At 36.5% G+C, this 21,914-nt stretch overlaps 1 protein-coding gene across 1 annotated transcript in view; it reads left to right on the plus strand.

Moving 5' to 3' along the window:
- Window positions 1-21,914, plus strand: part of FMNL3 (formin like 3) — a 1,635,345-nt gene that overhangs the window by 1,458,337 nt on the left and 155,094 nt on the right. The window contains exon 22 of the mRNA XM_044082195.1: window positions 16,506-16,607. Coding sequence (XP_043938130.1) covers window positions 16,506-16,607 — 102 coding nt within the window. The remainder of the gene's footprint in view (window positions 1-16,505; window positions 16,608-21,914) is intronic.

Consider the following 21,914-nt stretch of genomic DNA (forward strand, 5'->3'; position numbering starts at 1 on the left):
CAGGCTATCCTTTCTACAACTTTAGGGAACCCCATGTTCTAAACTCTGAGGCCTACAGCTTTCTTGATTCTACAGCTTCTAGGTTTGATGGCTGGATCAATTTGCCTTGTGCCATTGGCAAGGCTCCATATGGGAGTTCTCCAGTAGACCCTGTCAGTTCAATGATCAATTTTATCCCATCAATATTCCCATCTGTCTCACTGACGTATGCTTCCACCACATTGCCTGGTGGCTAGAGTCTCAACATGTTCCAGCAGGTATTCTGTTTGTTCTCCCTCATCCCTGCGTCATGGTTATCATGGATGCTTTCCATCGTGGTTTGGCGGTGGCATTTCAAGGGGAAGACTGTTCAAGGTACCTGGTTACAGTTAGAGGCTGGTCTTCACAACAGTTTCTTGGAGATGACAGCTGTCCTCTTAATTTTGCAGGCCTTTCAGGACTCTGTCAGCAGGATTGTGATTGCCATTCAGTCCGACAACATATCAGTGGCCTGGTATATAAACAGGCATGGAGGAACTCTATCATTTCCCCTTTCTCAAGAGGCCCTGAGAGTATGGCAGTAGGCTATGTCCTCCCAGTAGTTTCTGATAAGAATGCATATTCTGGAGAAATCCAATATTCTAACAGACAGAGTAAGTGTGTGCATCCTTATGCCTCACAAGTGGTTCCTCAGTCCAGAGATAGAGGAGTGTGAGTGTTCAACCAGTTGAGCCACCCCGTGTTGTGATATTTCTGCTTTCTCCTCCAACACCAAGTGCAGCAGCTTTTGTCCTGATTTCCCCCAAAGGGGCAGTCACTGAGAGGACCTTCTTCTCATGACTGGCTTCTGGGTCTCCTTTATGAGTACCCTCCATCTCCTCTGATAATAGTTTTCATCAGAACGTAGCCCATTTCATAGGTTCATAGGTTAGTACTAGGCTAACTGCCCTTGTGGGCCATTTTAAGCCTAGCCAATTACCCCATGTAAGAATCAAACCTGCACCTTGTGTCTGTAAGGTAAGCATCTTAACCATTATACCAACCTCCCACCCATTTCAGAGCAACTATTATCCTCATTTTCCCCTTTTAGCTGAGACAAGTCTGATTCCCTTTTCTTTGACCTCATCTGTTGTACACCCCTTCGGTCATGTGTCCAGATATATCATCTCACCCCTTGGATTAACCTAACTGAAACATCAAATTCCTCAGATTGACTTCTTGGTTCCTCCAATTCCAATAATAGCCAGAGATCTTGAACTTTCTAAGAGGGTTGTTTTTTATCTTTTCCTCCCAAAAGCCCTGCACTGTTCCACTATCAAATTCCAGTTGGTGCCCATATCTAATTTCCACATTGGTTTGAGTAATACTCAAGTGGCATCTCTCAAACTATCAGAGGGCTTTTTTAAAATTACACCTCCTGTTAGAGACCCAGTCCTGCAAGCTTTGACTAGGTGTCTTTTTTTTGAGCCAGCTACTACAGAAGATGTAAAGCTTCTCTCCTGAGAGACCTTGTTTTATGGTGGCTATTACTTTTACCAGAATGGTGTCAGAGCTTCAAACCTTATCTTCCATGCCAGATTACCTTGTGCTTCATAAGGACAAGGTTTCTCTATATGACAATCCTTCCTTCCTTCCTTACCTGAAGTGGTCTCAGAGTCGAACTGGAATCAGCCCATTCTTTTGCCTGTTTCTTTCCAACTATAGCAACAAAGGGAGAGTATGTGCTCCACTGCTTTGGATATTCATAGTTCACTAAGATTTTATTTGGACAGAATGAAGACCTCCAGGAAATATAATCAGCTTTTCATTCTTCTCCAACACATTGATAAGCCAGTTTCCAAAGTGTCCCTTTTCAGATGGTTTTCCAATTATATTTTATTACTGTATTCTTCAAAAGGAATTCCTTTACCTGGTAAGCCTGAAGTTCATTCTGCAAGGGTTGTTACTACATCAACTTTTTTTTTTTTTTTTGCCCAAGCCTCCTTACATGAAATTTGTGTGGCTGCTACTTGGTCTAGAACTTGTATGTTTGTTATCCATTACAAATTGGATAAATAGTCTAGATCCAGGTCTGCCTTTGGCTCCACCATTTTGTGAAATGTTCACAGCTAATGCCAGAGGTTTTGCTGGCTGGGGATTCAGTTGGACAGGGTGAGGTGGAGTGAAAAGATAACATCAGATACAAAAGTTAAGTACTTACCATAACGTAAGATCAGTGTTGCCTTCTTTCATCTGGTTTAACCATCCTTCCTGCTTTTTCCCATCCAAATTGTCATTCCTTTTGTGATACTTTCGGCTAACTGTGAAGACCAGCCCGATACTTGTACTTGGACTGCAGTATTGCTTTCCCTTATCCCTTTTTGGAACTTCTTTTTCCTTTCTGTAGTATTGCGTAGTGGTATGGGTAGGGCAAACTCTATCTGAGGAGATTCAGAGAGTACATTGCATTATGGGAAGAAAAGGCAGAGCTTCAAGGCTGTAGAATCGGAGATGCCAACCTCGGATCCAAGTGGAATCTGGGAACCCCACAGGTTGAGACAGATGGAAGGCGGTAACATTAATCTAGTATTAAGGTAAGTGCATAACTTTCCGGGGGGGGGGGGTCTGTTAAATATTTTAATTTTAACTAGGAAGATTGATTTTCTGGGACTGTCATTTCTTGTCAGTGGAAGGTTCCTTGTGAATGCTTATGTGAATAAACTGTGTAAGCATCTGCTTTTTTACATGGGTTCACTGTGGCTGAGTTTTGTTTGTTGGGGCAAGAGTTGTGCTTTTGGGGAACTACCAGTGTATTTTCTTACATCAACATCAAAACAATGTTTTTGTAGTGGTAAAGTTTACCATCTCTTCCAGGCATTGCTGTACGTCTTCACAAGGCTTCCTTCTCCTCATGGAGCAGTTGCTAGTCTCCACAAAAAGAATAATTGGTTAGGAGTCTTCAGGTCTCATGCTGGGTCGTTCTCTGCCTCAGCCACTGATGGGTAACTCTGCTATGGCTGACATTCTGGTGCCTGTGGTGGAACACATAAAACCACTAATGACTGGGAGTTAGATGCATCCTCTATAGCTGTGTGAGTGACCTTTGCATCAAGGGAGAATCACTCTTGCTGGTCCTGGGTAAACACTGATGGGCTACCACATAGCTGGGATAGGGAGCCTGAGCCCCTGGTATAGTGTGCCTGCCTTGGATTGGTCTTTTTTGTATGGAGCTTCTCCAAGAAAAGAAAACAAAAAGTGAAAAACTTGTTTCTTCTGTGTCAGCCTCTATAGACAAGGAAGATTTGCTAGGGAATTCATTTCTGCCTTTAACTGTGCAAAGTCCTCTGGCAGAAAGGGTGATTTCCCTCTCTTTCGGACATTGAATTTCAGTCAGTGGAGCAGAAATTGGAGGGAGAATGTTCCGCTTCAGGGATTTTTTTCTCAAGATGCGTATTCTGATTGAGGAAAGTGTTGCTTTAGAATTCTTCCAGAATCTGTCTTTTTCTGACAGTTTAAAATGAAGGAGGTATTTCAATGGGAACAGAATGACATTCCTTTTTCTCAGTAGAAGTATGGCAAGTTATTGCAGCTTGATTTTCCACAATCTACAGCTGTTCCTCCTTTTTGTTTTATTTGCCTTAGAGGATGTTTCCCTGACAGCTTGCTGTTTACTTGACAGTCAACCTCCTGCACCTAGAAAGCCTGTAGGTTATACAAGCTACCTCAGTCCCACAATTATCTGTTTTTGAATAATAAAGGAAACCTTGAAGTGATTTCTTTATATAAAACTGCTTCTGTTAAACAGATTGCTAATTCTAAATCAATTCCGTCTGACAAGGATGAGGAGACTTTTGACAAATTTGGGAAACAAGTGTATTCTGCCACTTTAAGAATTTTAAACTGCCTGGTAATATTTTTACTTCTGTCACTTGAGAACGTGAAATTGATTAGTTAGCCTTTCCTTTTCAAAGGTGAATCTAGTATCTGTGTCTCATATAATTAAGCATTTTAAAGTGTACTCATGTTTTTGCTGGTATAGTCTCCAGATCTGCTGCTACTGGGTCAGTCACAAGATTTGCTTAGGTACATGCTCAAACTATAGCACAAGATGTTAAGATTGAGATTTTAAATTCTCTCATGGAGAATGAAGTTCTTTTTGGCCCTTCTGCAGCTGAAGTTCTTAACAGATTTGATGAGATGGAAAACTTGATTCTAAGAGATGACCCAAATCGTCCAACCTTCCTTTTTAAGGTGAATAAAAAAAATCCATCTATTTCATTTTCAAAAAGTAACTTAATAAACAAGGTGATAGCAAACATGACTTAAAAACAAGTGGCAAGGAGGCTTCAAAAAGAAATAGCCTCTCAAATTCAAGGATAGTCCAAAAATTTGGAATGATTATTTGCCTCTTCAGGTTCCCCACCCAACCCTCAAACCTGGCAATCTGTCCCTCTCTTTGAGTAAATCTTCCTCTGTGGTAACAGTTTATTTCAGACAAATGGGTTCTGAAAGTCATTCAGCAAACCAAATATTCCTGTTTCTTCCAGTCTTGGAAAAAATGTTATCTCAGGTTATCATAGAACAAATGCCTGTCTGGCAAATGGGCAAGAGGTTTTATTCAAGAACTCACCTGGTGTCAAAGGAGGAAGGAATTTGAAGTCCTTGGCTCCTTTATCAGTGTTTTTGTCAAAATCCCAAAGTTCAAAATGTTATCCCCTCAGACCTTGTTACCTGATATCACTTTACTGTCGTAGTAAAGTTTGACTTGATGCCTACCATCACATTCCAATTGGTAAACATTTAAGACATATTTGGGACTTCAAGATGGCTTCACAGTGATCAACATCTTAATTTCAGTTTTCACAGTGTGAAAACTAAACTGAGAAAACTGAGTGCCATTGAAATGGTTATTTGAGTAAAATGTAGTTATTGCCTAGTTTGTACACTACCTGGATGCCAGCAAAGAAGACATTTAGAGAACCTGAAAGAAAATCAACCAGAAAAGTTGAAAGTGCACTGGTTGGGAAGTATCCTACCGCTGTTCAGCAAAAAGCAATTAAGCTTCAGCTTTTGTTCAGCAGATGGCTTACAGTAATTTAGAGGAAAAAAATAAATAAGATGTACTCTGAGGTGATTAAAATAAATTAAATATCGGTAGACTATATCAGTTCAAATAACAAAAGGCCAGAAAAAATTAAGAAGCTTTAACTAGCTATTCAGACAAACTGATTAAACTGCAACAAACAGAGACTGAAGTAAAGAAAATGTTAACTGAGTGTAAAGCTTCTCAAGAAGAGGTGTTTCAAAAAAATAGAGTTAGAAGATAGTTCATGCAGAAAAAAATGAGATTTGATGCTGTACCAGCGAAACTTGATGAAACAAGACTATTCATTTTGTGATATCATTAGTAAGTAACTGAACTGGTGTTCCACAGCAGGATTTGTTAATTGAAAGGGCACATTAAGTGTATGCTCAAAACCTGGCCATGACAAAGCAGCAAAAACCTGTATTAGCAAAGATGCAGTCATGCCAGCAGAAAGAGTTGATCCTGATAAAATTGTGTCAGAAGGGAAAAATTTTAAAAATTGGAGTCAGCAGAGTGTTTTTGAAAAATTATTAACTGTACACCAAGCAGAAGAGAAGCATATGTATCCCAGCAGTCGGGGAATATTGAGAGGCAGTTGTGAGATTCAAGCTGCTATATCCAGCTGTCTTCAGAGTATTCTTTCCTGGATGATCCTGAACATTTTTGATGCAAAACAGGCTAAGGAGGAAACATAAAAAGGTTATCCAAGCAAAGGTGAGCCAGAAAGCAGAAGGGGACTCTCTCTTATTCTTCTGTCAAGAAAGCTCATAGAGAGTCTTTGCCAGTGAAACATTTTTCAGTTTTCCAAAGGAAAATGCTAGAGTGGCCAAAGAAAACTCAGGAAGTGCCTAGAAGAATGAGGAGTACATTGGACTTGAACCAGAATCAAGTTTTGGGAGATAGAGGTCATCAGGAATAATAGCAGCAACACTGAAATTATTGTATGAATGTGGGATTATAAAGCATTAATCACTTTTGTGAAATATGGCTTTACAGATTAAAGTGGCTAAGGAAAAACTATACTTTTGTTGACTTTATTAAACTTTTGGGTGGACTGTAAAGCATATACCCCACATTATGTCTTTAATGTGTAGAAGGGCATTAAAAGAAATGGGAAGTAACTATAATGTTGTTATTATTAGTATTTGCATAAAGTATTCACAATTTAAACTGCATGTTGTATTATAAAGCAGTTTTGGATAGTGTGCAGTCAGAAGTAATTTAAATGGAGGGAGTCTTTTCAGTGACTGCTGTGTGTGTTAGATAAAGTAAATAAGTACCTTTTTAGTTGTGAGAAAGATGTTTTACTGTATAATAAGAGAAGACAGAAGCAAGTTTAATATGCTGTGATCATGGGCTGCCGGGGTGGGAGTGTAAAAGTGCATATATTGTATTACATATAAAACTAAGATAATAATCTCCCTTCTTTTTACAAAGGTGGATGTCTAGGTTAATGTCCTTGACTTAAGTATAAACAAGTTTTTTTGTGACAAACAGGCTTGAAAAATAAGATAATGACAATGACAAATGCTAAGCTTCTTGCATCTGCAAAAATATTACCTTTTTTCATTAGCAAATGTTCTCGGAGAAAGACAAGAAGTCGGCAACTTAAGGCAGTTATCCAGGGGAAATTCTGTACATTATGTTCCGAGTGAAACTTACAAATATTAGTTCATCCATCTGCGAGTTTTCTTCATTCTTGGCTACTTTTACATAATAACAAGCTTGTATACAGGTGCAAGCAATTAATCTTGAGTTCTGAGCATTCTTTACTGAGGGAAATACAAAATTCAAAGATACAATAAGCAGTTCAGTGGAAAATAGTTTGAAATTATAAGAAAATAAGAGATAGTAACTTTTCCAGCAGCCTTAATACTTTAATGCATTTGGTAGAACAGTGCATAATTTAGCTTTATTTAAAGGTAGCCTGTACTCTTTTTCTTAAGGCTAAAAGTTAATGATTTCCAAAAGCCGAAATGCTGTTTTGCACATCTGGGAACGAAACACAGATAAAAAGAGAACAGCTAGCAATCTGTGTAAGTGAAAATTTTGGTCTGTAATGTGCAGTTTAGTATGGGTAACCTTATTTTTATATTAAGTTATGCCTGTTGTTGCAGTTGTTAGTTTAGGGCAGGAGTTTTTAAATACATCTATTTTTAAATATATTTATTTCAAATCAAGAGAGAAATGTATTGATTTTGTGTATATGTGTGTTTTTTAAGAATAAGTTTTTTAATAAGGACAGTGCAATGATTGGTTGTTATTTGATGCACTCTGACTGATGGGGCAATTTGAAATGTTTATACATATATAAAGCTTTGATTGATTAATTGTTTTCATTATCTGATGAAGTCACAGTTGCTGAAGACGAAAACGCAATTTTGTTAAGAGCGTTTATTTTGCCTTTTTACTCTGCTGGTTTGCTACTTGGAAGTATTAAAATATTTGGACCTTTGCTGGTGTGTTTCCTGCTTACCGTTTGGCTACAGAAAGATTTTTTCTTGGTTTGTCCACCTTTGGATTACTTATTTGTGTTGCTCATTGTATGCCAGATGGAAGGCGGAACACCGAAGGACGAAATGGGGGAATCACGGAGATTAGTTGGTCAACTCACTGAATTGATTGACCTTCTTACGCCGCTTTGTCATGCGCTAAACCGGAAGCAAGGAGAAGACAGCTCTAGTATGGGGGAAGGAACCGAACGGTTAACAGGAGCCAAACCAAAAAGGAAACGGCACAGAAGTAGCCTCATGTACCAGGAGTGGGACACAGAAGCACCGAATGGTGAAACGTTTAATCCGGTCAAAACACCGATGCTGTTGGCGCATATGGACAAAACGAACACTTCTATTGGGTTGTCGGCAGGTGCCGACAACAGTACGGAGAACCCCAGTTCTTCAAATAGAGGCAAAGGTACTGTAAATACTTCTTTCCACACTTCGTGGAAGAGAAAAGATACAAGTGACTGGCTAAAGAAACCATTCAATATACAGTTTGACAACGCTAATAAGCGTTTATCAGCAGATGGTACTAGTTATTTTAACAAACTTGATAAGTTACATAGTTTAATGTTGAAGTTTAAAACGCTGACTATAGAGAACGAATACTTGACAGAATGTATTAACAGGAAAGTGGTTCCTAAGGGACTACGACTGTACAAGTACCCCAACAATGTTGTAGGGGGTTCTGATTTTCACCATGAATTATTAAATGTATTTAACCAGTGTGGTTTAGAAATTTTGAAATTAATTATCAAAGAAAATAACAGAGTGCAGGAAGGTTTGAAGCAAGAAATAGAAATTTTGGATGTAGGTATTAAGGAAGATTTAATGTTCCAAATTACAGAAGAAAAAGAAAAATATTATAAGGTAAAGGAAGATATAGATTGGAAATGCAGTGAAGTGATTGATAGAAAAATTAATAAATTGAAGAGAGATATGAATGAGTACGAGAACAATATTAGTTATCCCAAGCCACCTTTCAAGAAAAATGATTATTTTAGACGACAGGTGGATCCCCCCACTAATTATAATGGTGATGATACAAATGGGAGAATACATTTTGAATTTGATAACGAATTTCCACCATTGAGAAGAGATTCATTTAATTTTTACACGAACCAAAATGTTAATCAAAATTTTCAAAAAAGGGGGGGGAGAAGGGGGAGGGGGAAGTATTAAGCTTAATACACCCCACCCTGGATTTAGTTCACCATCAAGATAACATACAGATAGATGGTATTAGACATACATTAAATAACTTTACAATTTACAATTTCAGCAATGTTATCCCTACAAAACAACATTTTCACCTGTTGAGCAAAGGATTCAAGTTCATACCCTCTGTAAAAGGGGAGATGGTGAAGACCATCATTGATTTAAAATTATTTTTGAGAAAAATAAACTTTGACAATGTGTTCTCTTTAACCAATACTAGCATTAGATTAAACAGACCTCCTCAAGACTCAGCATTAGTACGTAGAAGTCTATTTAACCCCCCTTTGCACCCGCAAATTAGAAATTTTGAACAGATGTTGGAAAAAGAAATTAGAGAATTATATGAAGAAAGGGTTGTGGAGTTTAACCTGTCTAAACAGGAAAACGAAATATTATATGAATTAAAGAATAACAGGGATTTGAGAATAATGAAACCGGACAAAGGGGGAGTTATTGTCTTCATGGATAACATCATATATGAAGGCAAGATGAATTCTATATTAAATGATATTGATAAATACACCCCTGTCTCATTTAATGAAATGAATTTAGCACATTATGAAATTGACAATTTATTAAAAAATATGTTATATGAAGGACTATTAGATAAAAAAACATTTGAATTTTTGTATGTAGAAAAACCCAGAACACCAATAATATTTGGAATACCTAAGGTCCACAAAAATATGGAAGACCCACCTTTGAGACCCATTGTCTCAGCAGCAGGGTCAAAAACTCTTCCATTAGCCAAATATGTGGACCAGAAGGTAAAACATATAAGTACAGGGAATCTACACACATTAAAAGATTCTTGGGACCTTTTAAGGAGTATTGGGCCAAGTTTATATAATGACAATTTGATATTTATTACAGTAGATGTGGTAGATCTCTTTTCAAGTATTCCACACAGTGAAGGTACAGCCATGTTTGAGGAAATGATTTACAGGGACACTAAATTAACTCAAGCTGAAAAAAGTGTTACTACCGGTTTGGTGGACATGGTCTTAAGATATAATTATTTCACATTTCTTGGTGAATACTACAAACAGATTCAGGGCATAGCGATGGGCGCAGCGTGTGCGCCCACCTATGCAAATATAGTCCTAACTAAATGGGAGGAGGACTTCATAATAAATTCTGAGTATAAGGAATGTTGGACATTGTATCGCCGTTTTTTGGATGACATTGTCCTTTTTTGGATAGGAGGAATTGAAAAATTCAGTGAATTTTTCAATTATATTAATAATTCAACCAACTTTCTGAAATTTACATACAATCTTTCTAGGGACAAACTACAATATTTGGATGTGGAAATATACAAGACAGAGGGTGATTTTGAAACTAAAATCTACAGAAAGGAAACCTTCTGCAACTCCTTCCTTCACTTCACTAGCGCACACCCCTCACACTGCAAGAAAAATATTGTTAAAGGGCAGTTTGTGAGGGGTAGTAGAATGACCAGCGCTAGTGAAGATTTTTTGGTTGAATGTAATATATTAAGTAAGATGTTTGAGGAGAGTGGTTATCCACATGATTTTGTGACAAATTTGAGAACAGAAGTTGAATTAGGTAGAGCGACCAAATTTCAACCTATAAAGGGACAGAAAATTGTCAATAGAATTACAAATGAAAACAATATGGATGTTGATTCTGAAAGCAAGTATGAACAGGCCCTAATCATGGAATACAATATGTCCAACATTAGATTTAGTGAAGTCTTTCGAAAAGAATGGACCAAATTCTCGGATTTATCTGATCTAAGTAGTATCAACAATTTAACACCTAAAATTGTATATAGGAACTCTAGGACTATTAAGGAAATTTTAGAGTCCAATATCAAGGAAAACAAAATAAGTTATGGAATTGATGGACAAATAAGGACGGGTAGTTACAAGTGTGGTCACTGCAATCAATGCGAATACATGGCAAATTCTACAGAAATAAGTGTCCCTAGTAGAAATAAAATTATAAAAATTAATGGCTATTATAATTGTGAGACAAGGGGTGTTATATATATAGGAATTTGTAATAAATGCAGGTCTTTCTACATAGGAAAGACTGAACGAGTCTTGAGGAGACGAATATATGAGCATTACTATGAAATCTCAAAGGCCAAAGACACTAATGCTTTATACAGGCACACAAAAGTTTGTAAGGATGCCAAATTTGATTTTTTTGTTATTGAACAGGTGAAAAGGGATATTAGAGGTGGTTTATGGGAAGAGAGGGTTGGTTACAGAGAACTTTGGTGGCAAATATATCTTAATGCCACTAAAAAACCTGGACTTAATGATGCCATCTCTATAACCCCAGTACTCAAATTAAAAGCTGCAGATTTATAATAAAGAAATATATCTTCCAATTGTAATTTTTAAGGAGCCCAATAGACGGTGCTATTTATTAAGGTTAAGCAAAAGGAACATTATTTCACTAAATCAACTATTCCAAACATGTATTTATTTTGAAGTTTTTTAAATAGAACATTTTTATGTAGGAGCAAAAGTACTTAGTACTAGAAAACCAGGAGTTTTTAAATACATCTATTTTTAAATATATTTATTTCAAATCAAGAGAGAAATGTATTGATTTTGTGTATATGTGTGTTTTTTAAGAATAAGTTTTTTAATAAGGACAGTGCAATGATTGGTTGTTATTTGATGCACTCTGACTGATAGGGCAATTTGAAATGTTTATACATATATAAAGCTTTGATTGATTAATTGTTTTCATTATCTGATGAAGTCACAGTTGCTGAAGACGAAAACGCAATTTGGTTAAGAGCGTTTATTTTGCCTTTTTACTCTGCTGGTTTGCTACTTGGAAGTATTAAAATATTTGGACCTTTGCTGGTGTGTCTCCTGCTTACCGTTTGGCTACAGAAAGATTTTTTCTTGGTTTGTCCACTCTTGGATTACTTATTAGGGCAGTTGTTCCTATCTGGAGAGAGAACTTCATTTATTGAAAATGTACATAGTTTTGTATTTGTTCTAAGATAACATGGGATGGGGTATTCAGTAACTCTATTTATTTGTTTGAGGGCTTTCATTAAAGCAAAAAGTATTGATAAATGTGACACAGGTTCTAGTGGAGATGAGAAAAAATAACCGTATAACAGATCAAACAGTGTGTGCATGTAAGACACAAATTGGAAATGCACTTAAAACTGTTATGTATAATTGGGAGCAATAGCTTTTTTATCATAATAGCTACTCTATCCATACTATCTCAGAAAGTAAATGGCATTTCAAGTATATTCGAAAAGGAATGAATATGAAATTATATTAAGAAATGCAGAGTGCAAATAGCAGTGGAAATGCAGAGTGCAAATAGCAGTGCTGCAGGAGATGCATTTGGAAAGAAATAAACATATGAATTTGACAAGTTAAGGATTTCGGGATGAATATTCAGTAGAAAATCAGGTACAAAAGAAAAGGAGAGTAATCACACTGATTGTTAGAGGGGCTCCATTAGCAATAGAAAAGCAAAAAAGACAGTGGTAGATTGTGGTAATAAAAGGCTGCTGACAAGGGGGGGGGATTATTGTGGTAATAAAAGATTGTTGACAAGGAGGGAGGATTACACTGGCATGTATTTATATTCCACCAAAAACTTCTGTTATGGAGCTTAAGAAAATTTGGGGAGAAATAATCAGCTTTCTGCAGGGAATATTACTTATAATTGGGGATTGGAACTTGATTTGCAGTAAGGAGGATGTAGCAGGTGGACTTAGAAGGGGGAAATGTAACGAAGGCAGATTTATGAAGAAATTTATGAAAATATTTAGTGTGGAAGATGTGACTTCAGTAGCAGGAACTCTGACAGAATTTCCATGTTATTTCCCAAGGTACAATAACTGGGCTAGTCTGGATTGAAATTATATCACAAGAGCATGTGCATTTAATTGTAAGCTTTGACACACACATACAGTAACTATACCAGATCATGCACCAATAAAAAATAAGATAAAAATACAGGGGGATGAAGTAAAAATTAGACACTTGTCCTTTCCCACCTATCCACTAAAAAGAGATGAACTTAAGGAATGGGTAGAATTTTTTTAAGAGTTTTTAGTGAAGATAAACATTTTTCCAGAAGGTAATAGCTAGTGAGTGGGATAAAATGGAATTTAAAAATAGGGTAGAAATAAGAGAAACCGTTATGGTTAAGCAGTAATAGGATTTAAGAAAAGTGTACCAGTATTGCAGAGTAAAAGAATCCTGAAAAACAAAAGGAGCAAGTGCAAAGTGCTAATGAAAAAATAAGGGAGTATTTGGATAATGTACATGACTTTAGAAAGATTGCCATTAAGCAACTATTTTTTGATAACTCCAGAGCACAAAAACTTTTAGCATAATGACTTTGGTAACAGAAAGTGGAAAGGTTTGTCACCAAATTTGGGAAGCTTATGACAAGAAAAATAACATGAGATCCTGTAAGGTGTATTTGAGAACTCTTGGAAATTGTATGAAAATTTGTATAAAGCAAAGGCATGTGGAAATCAAGAAAAAGTACAAATAGAAATATTTATGGAAGACTTAAGTATGCCAATGTTAGTAGATGAGACTCAGCAATTAAAGTTTGCAGGAGATGAGATAAAAATGGTGGTGTATAATCAGTCTGCAGGAAAGTCACCAGAAATAGATGATATTCCTATGGAAGTTTGAAAGATAGGCAGGAAGAAAGTGATAAAGATCTGAAAGGTTTTGTTTTAACAGTATTTTAAAAGGGGGAGAAAAGTACCAACATCCTAGAAGAAAGCTGTGATGGCTGTAATACCTAAAGATGATAAAGACCCAACAGATGCAGCTTAATATATGCCCATTTCAGTTTTAAACCCAGAGTATAAAATGTTTTTCTATAATAGCTAAAAGACAGGCAAAGGTGTTGCCAAAATGGATAGAATACAGATCAGTGTGAGTTTGTGGTGGAGAAGCAAACATTTGACAACATTACTACAACAATGATGATCCAGATGAAAGCAGAATGTAGGTAAATACAGCTGTTGTTGGTGGGTCTTGATGTAGAGAAAGCATTCAGTAAAATAAGCTGGGAGTTTGAGTAGTGCAGTAGAAGCACTTGCGTTCCATGATCCAATAATAAGGTTAATTAGGAAGCCTATATTAGGGATTGAAAGCAAAAATTGAAGTGGGAGGCTTCCTGTCTGATAAGTTGTGTCTGAAAAAGAAGAACCAGATAGGGTGTCCTTTTTCCACGTTGTTGTTTGCATGATATTTAGAGCCATTGGCAAAGAAGATAAAGGACTCAAATTCAAGGATATAACTGTTATGGTAATAGAAAAAAGTTGGCTTTATTTGCAGACAATTTTATTTTGCACCTGATAAAACCAAAAAATCATTGTGGAACATTCTGAGACAGTTTCCCTTTTTTTAAGAATATATAATTAATGCAGAGAAAACTAAGGTTATAGCTGCAAAATATACCCACAAATTGATTTAACAATAACAATATTTATGGGGAGACAGTAAAATGAAGTATTTGAGAATGTGTTAAAAAATATTCTATTGTGGTGGCTAAGGGTATGTGGAAAGAGACTAAACAAAAGATAATAGAAAAAGTGAGAAACTGAAAGCTCATGTTTATGGCTATGGATAGCAAGAGACAAGCAGTGAAAAATGTTTTTAGTCCCTTTAGTTTTGTATACAGCTCAGGCATATTTTTATAAACTAGAGAAGTTGTGGGCAGTAATAGAGTTGAAGGATTTTTATCTGGGTGGGGAAGAGGGCAAGGGTCAAGTGGGGAAAATTGGTCCTTTTAATAGAACAAGGTGATTTAAGATTACCTGGTTTGATTTTAGAGATGCACAGTTAAGGCTCTGATATATAACACAAACAGAAAGGTATAATTCAGAGTGGAAAATAATGATGATGAAGTAGGTGGGAAATGTAAGAACTAAGAAGAGTGTGAGATTTTGGATGCAGATTCTTAAGGAGACTAACAGCCATGTAGCATGTTATATCCATAAGTAGCAGAAAGTATTCTATGAACTAAGCCAGCACAAGAATGTAGAAAGGAGATTCTGCCAGTAGGTATGACTGCAGTTAGGGGTACAAAGAATAGGCAAGAGGAGGGCTGGAGTTTAAAGGAGAAAACTGGCAAAGGAGCCAAGGTATTGGGAGCAAATAACTAGATGAGGAAAGGTAATAGACTGGGAAGTCGCCACTAAAACATTTGGATGACAAGCTAGAGACTGCCTTCCCTATCGAGGACTGATGTCCGGGTATAGGCAAAAATTAAGGGATGGGGAATCACGTGAAAAACCTCCTCTGGTAGAGAAGCTGCTGTTAAAAAGGGTAATTACTAAGGCATCTAAAATATTGCATGATAACTATAGGAAGCAGAGGATGTTAGAAAAAATTGGGAAGAGCAACAGGATAAGCAAGTCACAAGGAAACAATGGTAGGAGGTACGTATGGCTCTCAAATATGCAACAAAGTATGCAAAGCTTTAGGATCTTTTCTTGGAAATACTTGCATAGGTATTTTATACCCCAGAAAGACTCCAGATAATTTTTCCTCAAGTAGATAGCAATGTTTGAGGTGTGATGGGGCAGAAAGAAGCAACTGGGAACGTGTTTTGGGAGTATAATGAGTTGGCAGACATTAAAAATTCCCTACAGAGTACTCTGTCAGTAATATTTGGTGAACAAATGGGCACAACTAAGGAAATTATTTTTTTTTTATTTTATCTGTGATACTGGATCTGAATTGTCTAGATATATTGTAAGGCCTGGTTAAGTTTAATTCTGATGGCTGCCAAAACAGTAGTTAATAGAAAATGGAAATCAAATCTAAACCAAATGTACTTGAATTAGTAAATGTTGTAACATAGAGAAAAGAACAGGAAGTGGGATCTTTAGAAAAGGGTAGGGGCAAATTACATAGAAAATAGAAATTGTGAGAACAATACAATACATAATGTTTTGGAGGAGGAGTAAGGTTTAAGGGAAGCCAGGAATTGAGCAATTTATGTAATGTAGGATTGAAGATGATCGTATAAAAAGCATGCATGTGATGTGTAATATTTGTAACTGTGAACATGTTAAAATAGTTTGTTTTCATTTATATAAATGTATGTTTCCCTGAGTCTTAAGTGATAAATCAGTAAAGGTGTTAAAAAAAAAAAAAAAAAAACAGTGTAGAAAGCCTCCTCATTTGCCAGGATGCCTGTAAGGGCACAATCAACCTTCATGGATGCTTGTATGATGACTATCCAGATGGCTGGGGTGGAGTCTGGTTTGATGTGACTTCATGGTTGGCAGGCTTAGGTTAACAATGACCTCTAAGAAATAAATAAATAAATACAAAATGGATAACATTGAAGATTATCAAGCATAGCAGCTATTCCTTTGTTTTGATTTTTCAGTATGCATTTGAATATTGTCAGACTGATATTGTGTTATGTAGTATAGCAAAGTATAGGTTCGTAGATTAATACTAGGCTAACTACCTTTGTGGGCCATTTTAAGCCTAGCCAGTTATCCCATGTTCGAATCAAACCCTGCACTTTGTGTCTGCAAAGTAAACACTTTAACCATTATGCCATCCTGCCAATAGTATATAATTTATGTTCATATAAACAAATGAAAATACTTAAAAGTTTAAAACCCATTTTACAGCTTTTCTTCAGTTAAACTTTTAGACCTCTAGTGGTAGCCAATAGCCTCTGTTTATTCTTACTGCAGTTGTGATTGTGTAGATAACTTTTCTTTTTTGTTTGCTTTACAGGAAGCCTACAATGCTGTTGTAAGTTACTTTGGAGAAAATCCAAAAACTACACCACCTTCAGCATTCTTTCCCATTTTTGTCCGGTTTGTGAAATCCTATAAGGTAAGATACGGAACTGTTTGCATCAGACTGTGATAAATGTTAGAGACATGGGAGTCTATCTCTTTAATAAAAAGCAGAGTGTGATTGGATAGGGTGTCACTCCTTCCATTTGAATGGATTAAGATTATTTTTTCTGACACCCGACCCTCTGCTACTGGGATCAATCATTGTCCTTCATTAATCCATTCATTCCCCTCCCATGGGGCTGGCAAAGTCGTCCTGTGTATCCCTGACAGCAGATGGAACCTCCCTTTTCACAATTTCCCCACCACCACCACCACCACCATCTGTTAGCCTATCCTATCAGTCAGGGAAATCAGAGATTTGGTGATTGAAACCCAGTCCTTCCTCCTGGTATGGAAGAGCTGATGTTGTCTGGCAGTCACTACTATATTGTAATGGTACATCTAATAAACTTATAGGAAAGTGAGAGCAGTTGGGGGGGATATATATATATATATATATATATATATATATATATATATATATATATATATATATATAAATCATATATCCGTTTGATGTTTCTCTAAACCGTTTATGCCAAACTATATTATAAACGTGGTAGATGTCCTCTAAACCATTTATACCAGCTGCAACTGTTTATATACCTGCTCACCTGTACACACACACAAATGCAGATAATAGGAATACACACACATTAAAAATGGTTGCATGACATTTCATTTCCTTATTTACACTAACTACTACACTATTTACATAACATATCTTGTGGCAATCTCTTTCAGGTTAATTTATTGCTCGATTACCTAATATAAGAGTGAATGCACATATACTTAACTACATTTATTTTTACTTCTACTTTCTCTACAGGGACTTTCTGTTTAATTGTAGAAACTGCAACTACTGTTTTCTTATTTATCTGATTTGATACAAAGTTAACTTTATTTTCTAAAAATAAAGAAAACCAACATATAGTCCAAGGGGTAAATACTCCGTTGTAAAGATAATAATAAATACGTAGAAATAGCAATATCACAACGGAGTGACCAGGCAAAAAAGAATGCAATCTCTGAATCCTTCAATTAAAAATAAAACATAAATTTTTTGCAACAAACAAACGGTAAGCGCTTTCGCAGTCAAGCTTCATCAGACCTGTAGTAACACTAAAAGAAACTCCATTTAAATACATTAAAAATGCTAGCATCCAATAGGAAAAATGCATCAATTAGGGAATAATCAGTATTAAAAGAGAACACTGCATATGAAACGCAACTACAAGCATCAGTAATGAATCCATAGCTATACATACTCCCATTCAGTAAAGAATGGCATAATACAATGAGAATAATGAGACAAAATAAAAATATGAATAAGTAAATATGAAAATAAAAAAAATATATATATATATATATATATATATATATATATATATATATATATAAAAACACATACATGAACAAAAAAACATATACACTAATAAAGCAGTCATCTCTGAAGTCTTCTCTTCTTCAATAGGGGCTTAATAGAAGCCCTTTCATTTAAACCTCTACCCCTGTCTGCTCGAAGCATAATAATCCAATGTGTTTCCCTGTATTCTGTGTGGGTAATAATGTCACCCTCCCTGACACTAGGTGGAATGGTCTCTGTGACCCTAAAATTAAATGTATGCATTTCGCCAACCTCTGTAACGTGTTTGGAGAGTGCATTGTGTTCCAATTTCCTCCTAATGTGGTAGGTATGCTCTCTCATCCTATCACGCAAAACCCTGTTGGTCTTGCCTAAATAGAATGAGTTGCAGGCAGCGCACTGTGCTAAATAAATTACATTAGATGTCATACAATTGGCATTAACATGAAAAGTAAAATCTCTACATAAGTCAGGATGGTGAAAAATGCTGTAAGTGTTAAAGGGCAACAATTACAATTGCCGCATGGTGACATAATACCCGGACCGGTGCCCATTGCACTGGAACCTGTGCCATAACAAAGTAATCTCTTTGGGTTTCTATTCAAGAACAGAAAAACCTGGGTTTTTCACCTACAATCTCAGCAATACTCGCATCAACTTGCAGGATGGACCAATGCTGTGCAAACAAATCAGTCAGTTCTCTGTGATCACTAGTATAAAAAAGGGGGATTCTAACACCACCTCTATTACTGTTAGATTCACTACCAAAATCTCCATTCATCTCAACTGTAGATCCAAAATAAGGGCTTGCTCTAGTTGCTCTTAACACACACAAGTCCATCCACTGTTTGCCAATCTCCTCCTGTCCATAGCCCCCCGCTAAAAACCTCTCTTCTAAATTATTTATCTCTCCTTGGAAACCCTCCATGGTGGGGTTCAGTCTGGAGGCCCTCATCCCTTGGCCCTTAATTAAATTCCAAAATATATACCCTGGGTGCATGCTAGATCTGAACAGGAAAGTATTCCTATGACATGTTTTCCGATGAATGCCGGTGTTAATGGCACAGTTGTGCAATTTTTCCACAAAAAGATCTAAAAATTCAATACGTGTATATGACCAGTTGAAGGTAAACTTCAAACAACTGGTCAAACCATTCATCATCTGGTGGAACGCCTGTAGATCTTGTAGGCTGCCTTTCCACAACAAAAACAAATCATCGACAAAACGTCGATAAAACAAAACATGTGCTCTGTACTCCTCTCTGTCAAATAAAATGGTATTCTCCCAATGTGCGAGGAACATATTGGCGTAGCTATTGGCACAAGAAGTGCCCATAGCTACACTATGTTTCTGGATATACATATCACCATCAACATTATTCTCAAGCACAATCTCTAAAAAATAACAAGTCACATCTACCTGTACCAAGGTTAAATCACTATGAGCCAAGAGGAATGCATGGACATACTGTATTCCTAAGTCATTGGGAATCATTGTAAACAGGGACTGTACATCGAAGGTGGCAAGAATAACACCTTCAAGGTCAAGAACACCTTTTGTACAATCATACAGATCTAACAAGAACTGTTTGGAGTCCTTTAAAACCACTTTATTCAAATTGATGAATGGTCTCAGGAACCTCTCAACATAAATTGATAACGGTTCTGTAACCCATTCCCCACCTGCTACAATGGGCCTCATCGGTGGATCAGACGGATGTTTATGTACTTTCGGCAAGCCTAGTTTGAGTGGTATCAAAGGATTAATGACCTTTAAAAAGGTGAAAACTTCATCAGTAAGGAGGTTCCCAGAGAAGACATCAGATAAATTGTTAGACACAGATAAAATAATCCTATGTACATCAGCATCAGTAATGAATCCATAGCTATACATACTCCCATTCAGTAAAGAATGACATAATGCAATGAGAATAATAAGACAAAACAAAAATAAATATATATATATATATATATATATATATATATATATATATATATATGAAGTCTTCTCATATAAGCTTTCCCCTGAGGAGATGTGTGTGCTCTGTAAGGGCCTGAGTTTTATACCTACATGTACAAGCAGAATGTCTGATACCATTTTAGACCTAAAAGTCTTTTGTAGGAACATTGTTACGTTTGCTATATGGTGATATTAACTTAGAAGATGTGCAATCTCATGGGAATGTATGTAATCCCACTTTTAAGAAATTGAGTAATTTTGTTCCTAGTAACCATCCGTTGGTTGAGGCATATTTGAAACTCACAGAGGAGGATATTTTTAAATTTTATGACAGTAAAGAGAATAATTTTAAGAGAAATTATAGACCAAATTTATCTTATAAAGAAAGAATAGCGCTTAGGGAACTACAGAATAATAATTTCATCATTATTAGACCAGCAGATAAAGGTGGTCTTTTTTGTGATGGATAAATCCCACTACTGCCAGTCCATGGTTACAATGCTTGGTGATAGCATTATTATAGTAGGATTACAATTGAGGATGTACATAGGATTATTTTATATGTGTCCAAGTCTAATAGTTTATCTGATGTCTTCTCTGGGAACCTCATTACTGATGAAGTTTTCACCTTTTTAAAGGTCATTAATCCCTTGATACCACTCATACAGGGCTTGTCGAAAGTACATAAACATCCGTTTGATCCACCAATGAGGCCCATTGTAGCAGGTGGGGAATGGGTTACAGAACCGTGATCAATTTATGTTGAGAGAATCCTGAGACTAATCATCAATTTGAATAAAGTGATCTTAAGGGACTCCAAACAGTTCTTGTTAGATCTGTATGATTGTACAAAAGGTGTTCTTGACCTTGAAGGTGTTATTCTTGCCACCTTCGATGTACAGTCCCTGTTTACAATGATTCCCAATGACTTAGGAATACAGTATGCCCATGCATACCTCTTGGCTCATAGTGATTTAACCTTGGTACAGGTAGATCTGATTTGTTATTTTTTAGAGATTGTGCTTGAGAATAATGTTTTTACCTTTGATAGTGATATGTATATCCAGAAACATGGCGTAGCTATGGGCACTTCTTGTGCCAATAGCTACGCCAATATGTTCCTCGCACATTGGGAGAATACCATTTTATTTGACAGAGAGGAGTACAGAACACATGTTTTGTTTTATCGACATTTTGTCGATTTGTTTTTGTTGTGGAAAGGCAGCCTACAAGATCTACAGGCGTTCCACCAGATGAAGAATGGTTTGACCAGTTGTTTGAAGTTTACCTTCAACTGGTCATATACACGTATTGAATTTTTAGAACTTTTTGTCGAAAAATTGCACAACTGTGCCATTAACACCGGCATCCATCGTAAAACATGTCATAGGAATGATTTTCTGTTCAGATCTAGCATGCACCCAGGGTATATAATTCGGAATTTAATTAAGGGCCAAGGGATGAGGGCCTCCAGACTGAACCCCACCATGGAAGGTTTCCTGGGAGAGATGAATAATTTAGAAGAGAGGTTATTAGCGAGGGGCTATGGACAGGAGGAGATTGGCAAATAGTGGAAGGTCTTGTGTGTGTTAAGAGCAACTAGAGCAAACTCTTATTTTGGACCTACAGTTGAGGTGAATGCAGATTTTGATAGTGAATCTAACGGTAATAGCGGTGTTAGAATCCCCCTTTTTTATACTAGTGATCACAGGGAACTGACTGATTTGTTTGCACAGCATTGGTCCATCCTGCAAGTTGATGAGAGTATTGCTGAGATTGTAGGTGAAAAACCCAGGTTTTTATTCAAGAACAGAAAAAAAAACCTGACTAGATTACTTTATGCAACAGGTTCCAGTGCAATGGACACTGGTCCGGGTATTACGTCACCATGTGGCAATTGTAATTTTTGCCCTTTAATTAACACTTCCAGCATTTTTCACCATCCTGACTTATGTAGAGATTTTACTTTTCATGTT

The sequence above is a fragment of the Protopterus annectens genome, chromosome 9.part0 (genome assembly GCF_019279795.1).
Source record: "Protopterus annectens isolate FY-2018-M chromosome 9.part0, PAN1.0, whole genome shotgun sequence".
Taxonomy (NCBI): Eukaryota; Metazoa; Chordata; order Ceratodontiformes; family Protopteridae; genus Protopterus; species Protopterus annectens.